Genomic DNA, 9383 nt, shown 5'->3' on the forward strand with positions numbered 1-9383 from the left:
GTGAGAATGATTTTTCCATTGCTTTTTTTTTTCCTTTCTTTAATTTTTTGGATTGGTTTCAACCTCATCATCAAAGTTTAGTTGAGTTCCCCCCCCACACACACACATACATAAAATGTAACACATCATAGTTGTACACAATATTCTACCTTTGCATAAATTTGTCCATTAAAAGGATGACACCAGTTAAAAAAGTATTTTCAGGAGGAAATAGATACACAGTATTCGCAGATATCAAGAAAACTTAAAATCTTACATAATTTAATAGTGACCTTTTTCTCACAATCGAGTTACCCTTGAGCAAGTATAAAATGATCGTGCAGAAGAAGGATCTCAGGGGAATTCAGTTTCCCAGCTGTAGGAAACACATCTCGGTTCCCATTGCTGTATTTTCCCTTTAATCACTGCCATTCCAGCCGCTTACTAAAAGCCTGGTGACTTGCTATGTAAAAATACCCATTTCAGACAAATAATGATTTGAGAGTATAAAGAAACTTTTTTTTTTTTTTTTTTGGGGGGGGGAGGGTTACTTCTCTCTTCCCTTAACTCAAAGGTCATTTTAGTAAACCCGTAAGTATTTATCTGAGACTGAGACTAAAAATATTGTCACAGGCAGAATTAATTGCCCTATTAGTTTTGGAGGGGTGGAGATAGGAAACTGTGTGTGTGTGTGTGTGTGTGTGTGTGTGTGTGTGTGTGTGTGTATTTACAGTAGAAGTGTTAGCACCGTTAGACTTTTTCTCTCCTTAAGTCTTTAAAATCATGTTTCCTGTAAACCATTGCCTTTGTATTAAACATAGATGGTTTGAAGAAATTTCTCATTATTCCCTGCACATCCACAGACATGTAATTACTTTCTCTCTGCACTGTAGGAATGATTGCAATTAGTAGGATGGCTGTGCTGTATCCTCAAGTTATTGTCGACCATCCATTTTTCTTTCTTATCAGGAATAGGAGAACAGGTAAGTCTGTTATGAAAACAGAACTTTTTTAATAGGTTAAAGAGAAATAATTTTCTTTTAAATGAGAACGCTTTCTACATTATTTATCAGATAATTTCTAATGTTCAAATGATTTTTTAAATGAAATTATTTATATTTTCATTTTGAGATCATTGCATTATAAGCAAGAAGGGAAATAATTGCCCCCCCCCCCTTTTTTTATCCCCTCTGTTGTTCACTTCCAACCCAATGCAGGTACAATCCTATTCATGGGACGAGTCATGCATCCTGAAACAATGAATACAAGTGGACATGATTTTGAGGAACTTTAAATCATTTCATTCGAATGACAAGGAAAATAGTAACAAAGCACATTATGTTTGCAACTGGTATATATTTAAGATTTGTGTTTTACAGTATATGTCAAGATAATATTTAAAATAGCTCCAGATTAAAAACAATGTATGTAAATTATAAGCCAATTTGTCAAGGAATGTTATCAGTATTATTAAGGTAATGGTCCTGTCATGTCATGTGTTTGTTGTGCTGGTATTTAAAATAAAAGTACATATTGAACATGGAAACAGCTCTCTTTTTCATTTGAGAAGTTGCAGTATAAATACACCTCTAGGTGAAATTTGGAAACAGTTATGCTTCTGGACATTTAAAACAAACAAACAAACAAACAAAAAAACATTTACTAGACATTTAACGATATTAAGGAATTTTTGACTTTTGCAAAGTATGAAAACTTCTGGACATCTTAAATCTTTCCTAATCATGCAGAATCAAAGCACCAAAGTAAATTAGCATCATACGCTTTTACCTAATAAGTAATTAACAAGGGAAATAAAGACAGGTACTCCACAAAAATTCTAATTGTTTTTTCTCTGAAGATGGTGTATTACTGTGTAGTGTAAAAGAATGTGAACTGAACATCTTCTATATGGCTCCTTGTCTAAACTTCTTAGAAAAAAAAACAGGGCTATGCAAACCCATAGATTATAGCTATAGCTTATTTAATATGTCTTTAAAAATCCACTTGGCTTCCTAAGTAAAATACAGACTACAACCAAGTTCCCAAAAGTCCCCAAATAATCCATATGAGCAAATGAATAATACAAATACGCCCTTTGGTATGTTACCGGATAACTACCATGTTTTCCCGAAAATAAGATCTAGCCAGACAATCAGCTCTAAATGCGTCTTTTGGAGCAAAAATTAATATATAAACCTGGTCTTATTTTGCTATAAGACCCGGTCTCATATAATATAATATAATATAATATAATATAATATAATATAATATAATATAATATAATATAATATAATATAATACTGGGTCTTACATAATATATTATAAGACATGGTCTTATATTAATTTTTGCTTCAAAAGATGCATTAGAACTGATTGTCTGTCTAGGTCTTATTTTCAGGGAAACACGGTAGAAGAACTGTGCTAGTACATATACCAGAAACCAGCAGGTCACAGGCTGAATGCTTCCCACAAAGGTGTTCTTGTTTGTTCTGTGTGAGAGATTTTTGTTTTGAACTTGAACGTCTGTAATTGGGATATCATGTTTTTGTGTCTCCCGTTGGTTACCTGATGGATGGCTCCTGGATGCATCTGTGTTTGAGATCTCTGGTGAGATTTAACAACTACTTTGCAGACTATATTGGTCTTATTTTCTAGAATAAGAAGTAGTTGATTACAATGGAGGTAGTACTAACTTCTTAAGGTCTCTAGTAAATTATTTTGTTATACTTTGGCTGAAATAATGGTATTCCTTTAGCGGGGGCAGGGAGGGAAAAAGAAGGAATGATCTCCTCATGTCCCATGAATGAAACTAGGCACATTTAATTACCAAACTTTTGATTCTGTGATTAACGGTTTCAGAAAAAGTTTGAAACATTTCAGAATTTAACAGAAACAGTTTGCATGTAACTTTCTCATGTGTTAGGTATTTTCCTAAGATTTGGAGCTGTTACCAAGAATTGATATTATCATTAACTTTAATTCTGTTCAGGGGGGTTGTAGTTTAGGGAAACCAGGCCTGATCCTAGACATACTGTATTCTAAACTCTGAGGAAAAACTAGAAAATCTGTGTTTGTTTTTTTTTTTTAACAAATCCCCTTGGTGATTTTGTTACACACTAAATCTTGAATATTGCTAAAATAAAGGATACATGTGGAATACTTATTTATGTAGTAGTTACTTAGATATAATTTATAGAAAATTAGATCAATCAACAAAGTATCCAAAATTAGTGCGTCTCAAATTTTTGTGTATTGGAATTACCTGGGGATGGTAACACAGAGTTTCATTTAGCAGACCTGGAGTGGCACCTCAGAGCCTGCATTTCTAACAAGCTCCCAGTTGATGCCATTGCTGTGCATCCATGGACTCAGGTTGATAGCAAAACTACACTTAACAGAAAGGTTTCATGTTTGATATTTTTATACACGGAAACAGAAAAACTGTGTAATTTTCATACAGCTTAGAGAGATTCAGGGGATGGAGCTGTAGTCTCCATTAAAAATGCAATGCACTTACACACAAAGAAAAATATGGTTTTGCTCTAAAGCCTTTTTTCCTATTACATATTACAGAAAAATGCAGACTTCCTCTGCATATTTGAACCCTTGACATATATTCTTTTAAAAAAATATAGGTACATTTATAGGTAAAGCCCATAAAAGAATTTATGAATACCCAAGGCCACCATGCTTAACACTAAATCTTTTACAGCTTATAGTCTCAGAAAACTCATAGTTTATTCATGAACCTGAGGTTATTCTAGAACAGTGCTCTTGTTTTCATTTATAATGTACACAGATTGGGCTAACTGCTGTTGACTGAGGATTGTTATTCTGAGTTTGTGAGAGTCTTCATTACTGGATCACTACTTGTTAAGCATTACATATTTGCTGTAGTTGTATATCTATTAGTCAACTAAATTGAGTTACCTGAAGGAAGAGCAAACATCATTAGACAGGCACGTGGGTTTTATAAAGCCCAAAATACAATTTTTAAAGCTAATATAAGATGAAACGCTACCACTCAGAATGTTTACCTTAACATATTTCAATACAATTTAGATGCTCCTTAGAATAAAATCTTGTTATTAGTATGTTTATGGAGTGCTTCAAAATAGAATACTTGACAGTACCGAGTTTTTCCTATTGCTTGACTTTGTTTATAATTTCTTCAATATTTTTCTTTCTATTGAGAAGGGAACATCTTATAGTTTAGTTTCAATTCCTTTGAAATGCATAAATTACTACACACACAGACACACACACACACACACACACACACACACAGTGTGCACAACCTCCAGAAACTTCTTTCTCTTTGAACATATTTTGGCAGAGGAAATCAACAATTAGGCATCATTTGCTTTTAATTTAATTTTTTTTCCCAGCTTTACTGAGGTGTATTTGACAAAACTGTGCATATTTAAAGTGTACTACAATGTGATGATTTGATGTACATGTCCATTGTAAAATAATTAACACAATCAAATTAGTGCATCCATCACCCCCATTATTTTTTGTGTTGTGTGGTGAGAATGCTTGAGATTTACTCTTTAGCAATTTTCAAGCATACAATATAGTATTCATAACTATAGTCACCATGCTGTACATTAGATTCCCAGAACTTATTCATCTTATAACTGAAAGTATGTACCTTTTGAGCAATATCACCTGATTTTTCCAAAACCCCAGCCCCTAGCAACTGCCATTCTACTCTCTGTTTCTGTGAATTCTACTTATTTTTTTCAGATTCTACATTATGAGTGAGATCATGCAGTCTTTGTCATTCTTTGTCTGGCTTATTTCACTTAGCATAATGCCCTCCAGATTCATCCACATTGTCACAAATGGCAGGATTTCCTTCTTTTTATGGCTGAATAATATTCCTATGTATGAGTGTGTGTGTGTGTGTGTGTGTGTGTACACACACACATATATGTGTGTTTATATATGTACATATATATAACATAGGAGTGTATATATTCTTATATATTATATTATATATATTATATATGTCATATAACATATATTATATATTATATATATATATATATATATATATATTACATTTTCTTTATCCATTCATGCATTGATGGACAGTTAGTTTTTTTCCATATCTTGGCTATTATGAATAATACTGAAATAAACAGACATCTCTTTGATTTTGCTTCCTATGTATTTTAGATATTAGTCCCTCATTATATATATGATTTGCCTATATTTTCTTCTATTCTGTAGGTTGCCTTTGTGTTTTGTTGATAGTTCCTTTGCTGTACAGAAGCTTTTTAGTTTGATGTAGTCCCATTTGTTATTTTTTCTTTTGCTGCCTATGCCTTTGGTGTCATATCCAAAAAATTATTGCCAAGACAAATGCTAAGGTGCATTTTCTCTATGTCTCCTTCTAGTAATGCAAACATAGAGTGTATGATACTTAGCCCAGCTGCTTTGTTTCATGATTGCCAACAAAGTTATTCTTGAGGGAATGTGGAAGCCTCTGAATGCACATAAACACAGCTTATGGAAAAAATATCTGTGTCTTATGAAGACAGGGAGAGAGATTTTCACAGAACCAGTTTAATTTTTTATTAACTACTTTAGTTCAAAGTATAAAAGATATTTTTACATTAATAAGCTTAAAGCTAAAAGTGCATTATGTTCATATGATTTTGGTGAGACAGATCCATGGATTTGTAAAAAGAATGTTTAATTAATGAAAATAAAATCAATGCAAACAAAACATGTATTTTTTTGGGTCAAAATCCACTCTTTATTATACATTAAGTATAGATGAACTTTTCCTCTCTTTAAAAATTGCAGAGTTTTTGTTTATTTGGAAAAATTAAGTGGTTATTTGTGATATATGGCATATTTCAAAAAATGTTTCTTCTGCAGTCACCACAGTTTCTAGCTGGTATAGCATTTTTTTCTCTCCCTCAAATAGATCATATTTCATCTCTTTACTTTTCTGAAAGTTTTGTAATATTTCACAAATATATAAACCTGACATTTGTTCACACAATTGTTCTTTCCTCTGTCTATTATTCAAGGAAAATTTCTGATGGAGAGATTGTCTTTTTCCAAATGATTGAGTGACCTCCTTCTTTTGGGATTTTCTGTTTAAGTATTTATAACTAGATACCTATGGGAAAAATATGGGCAGTGGAATGACACAGAACCAAGTTTAAACATGAGATCTACCACTTATTAGATGTCTGTCCCTGGAACAAATTGTTTAAGTTTTAACTACATATTTAAATGATAACTTCTACTTCGTAGAAGTATATCAATGATTAAATGGTATAAATGTATATGAAAAATATAAGTAGTACCAGACACATAGCAGTCACTTATAAAAGGCGAGCTATTAGCATTCACATTACCATATTTCAGCTTTACTATGGCACATCATTTTTCACATTTTAACGTTTATGAAAATGGAGCGAGCACTGGTGTTTTACAATTGCTGGTAAAGGTAGCGGTCATGACTTTAGATGGTGTTTGCCTCTGCATGCCGTAATCTTGTTGCATGAGGGTTGTCTAACTATAATCCCTTGGCTTCTCGGTCAACAAACCATTCGAGAAAGAATCATAATGACTATTTGAGGAAGCACTGAAAATCCTGGTTATTGTCTGAAAAACCTTTCATTGATTTTTCTGTAAGATAAAATGCCAGTTTCAAAACTTGTCAATAGCTTAGAAGAAAGTCCTAGAGATAAAACTTGCTTTCTGGGCATGACTGTATCACCTCTGCTCTTAGTCGGATAGACGACAATGGTATGGGTAAACACAGACATCCCAGAAAGTGACTTGGAGCTGGACACTGTGTTTTAAAAACATTGTATTTTGCTTGTATGTTCATTGTACAATATACATAAGTATGATATATAATCAAATTCACTTAAATAAGTCTAAAAGATGTATTTCATGTTTTGAATGAGTTTAAAATAATTCTATTCAATGTGTCACAGTCTAACTGTGATTTTTTTCTTCCTTAGTAGTACATAAAACAAAGGAGTATCTTGTAATTGATGTCTTGAATTAGAAAATAATATGTTATCCATAGCAAGACTTGGGAGGGAATCATGTCTATTAAAGTGCATAGCAAGTGGAAATGGTATCACCTATAATTTCCAAAAGGCATTGTTTTCATTGGCTATCAGAGGTTTATGTAGAAGTTTGAATTCAAAAAGAGAGGAGGAAGGGAGTGGGGGAGGGAGAAAAGGAAGAAGGAAGTAGAAAAGCAAATATTCACAAGCTACCTACAAATGGCAATTCTTTTCCACAAAATGACTCTACAGTACCTGAAGCAGACTAAACTCAATTACTAAAAAACATCTGAAAGAAGAATTTTTCTGCTATCCATCATGCAGAAGTGAACATTAACAACTGCAATGTGTGTGTGTGACAAGGGCAGAGTGGGAGAGTGGAAATCTTGAATCTAGTTTGTCTTTAAAAAAATTAATCTCTTAATGTAGCTTAATAGCGTTCTCACTTTACATATTGTACACACTAATTAGAGGCAGTCTATGAGAAGGCTGATAATTATTAGATTTAAATGGCAGAGGTTTAATTTTGCCCTAATTTTTTATTCTTTCAATAAAACTCTTTCCTCCAGTAAGACTGTTTTAATTAGCTGGTCTTCGCAATTTACAGAAGCTATGATCACACAATACTTCCATAGCAGCAGACTTTTAATTTTCAACTTTATTGTCTTCACATGGATCGAATTGAAACCAATTTCTAGGGCATTTCCTCTGTCATAATGGTGCTAATGGAAGAAAATTTAAAAAGTAAATGCTAGATCTTGATAATTTTGAAAGAAATATTTTTCTAATTGAAATCATTCAGAAATATTTTCTTGAACCAAATAAAACAGAAAGCATTTTCTTCATTTGACTTCTATTTCAATTAATGGTTTCTGGGTTGTTCCATTTATATATTACATTAATAAAGCTAAAATTCTTTATTAAGAACTAAAGTGTTAAATATTTACCTGGGCAAATTTTAAAAGCGACAATAAATGCCACAAGATGTCACTGTAATCCTAATAAACTAATAAGGGTAGTAACCACTTTTATTTCAACATTTAAAGAAGTTAGATGAAAAAAATCTTCACAATAGTCACACAGCAGTTGGTAATCTTACAGTCTATCTTTCCAGATCTACACGTAACTATAAAAGTTTACCCTGGAATAAGTCGCTGACATTCAATGCCAACTTTCATAGACTAGAGTAAGAATCTTTTACTCTATTGAAATAAAATCATTTTCATTTTCATGGTATAATTCCATCTAGCTAATTTCTGATTCAGATTGGAAATGGAATATTTTTAACTCAATGGACATAAAAACTCCAGGTTAAAGATCCTGTAAAAGATCTTTATACCCATTCTATGATGTCTTTGATGTCTGTAAAAGATTCCATTGCCAGCCAGAATGCAGATAAAATTGACAAAAAAAACACAGCTTGGGCCATAAAAAAAAGTAAAAATAATTCTCTTTTCTCTTTTGGTAGTGTACTCACGACACAAATTGTAAATGAATTATTACAATTCTTGTTACCTCCCCTGTTGAATAGTCTCCTTCTGATTCACATCCACACAGATTAAAGGGGAATCTATAAACCTCTGTTTTAACTACAGTGACAAAATCATGGAGAAAAGATAGTTTCGTTGGTTTTTCCAAGATTGCTTTTACCATTAACTGATAGAGAGAGTAACCTATCATTTATTAAAGAAGGCTCTTCTATGCCTTTGAATGTGTAAAATACGTTAGATTTAAAATTCTTAAATATTCTTAGCTACAAGGGACTGATTGCTATGCACACATGGATTTAGAGGCAACTTTTTTTGGAAGTTGTCCCTTACGTTTCAAAAAAGGATGTCTCAGTGAAAATATTTCAAAAAGCAAATTCTCATAACTAGGTGTATGAAAGCCATCACCACCAGTAACTTTGGTGGTCACTTTTCCTTTTACTGAAGTTTTCTCCATATTTATTCACTTAGCAATTACTAATTTATCATGCACTAAAGATACAAAGATGAATTAAACACAGACCCAACAGGGTCTTAAGGCTCTTGAAATCTGGTTGGAGGAGGCAACTGCTTTAGCAGATGATGTTAGGACAAGAGCTCATATTGGGTGCAACTGGGCATAGATGAAATGGTGAGTTCTTTAGGAAGCAAGGGAAAGAGGCCCACTTCTATATAAATCCCAAATGGGAGGCAAAAATGACCTTCTGGTGATTGTTTTTTTTTCCTCAATATGCTGATTTATTTCCTTCTGCACTGAAAGAAAACCTGCCAAAATGCATGATTTTAATTATCTTCTCAATTTGATAAGTTTTCTTAACTAATGAAACCAACCATTTTCTAATATGCATGACATTGTTAGCACACACAAAAA

The 9383-nt window shown here is 32.6% G+C and overlaps 1 protein-coding gene across 5 annotated transcripts in view; it reads left to right on the top strand.

Moving 5' to 3' along the window:
• SERPINI1 (serpin family I member 1) overlaps window positions 1-1525 on the top strand; it is a 74406-nt gene extending 72881 nt beyond the window's left edge. For all 5 annotated transcript variants that reach the window (XM_019735797.2, XM_019735777.2, XM_074327440.1 and 2 more), the window contains 2 exons: window positions 873-962; window positions 1197-1525. In XM_019735797.2, coding sequence (XP_019591356.2) covers window positions 873-962; window positions 1197-1273 — 167 coding nt within the window. In that variant the 3' untranslated portion in view covers window positions 1274-1525. The remainder of the gene's footprint in view (window positions 1-872; window positions 963-1196) is intronic.
• Window positions 1526-9383: the final 7858 nt, after the last annotated feature.

Source organism: Rhinolophus sinicus, linkage group LG01 (assembly GCF_036562045.2).
Source record: "Rhinolophus sinicus isolate RSC01 linkage group LG01, ASM3656204v1, whole genome shotgun sequence".
In the NCBI taxonomy this organism is placed as follows: domain Eukaryota; kingdom Metazoa; phylum Chordata; class Mammalia; order Chiroptera; family Rhinolophidae; genus Rhinolophus; species Rhinolophus sinicus.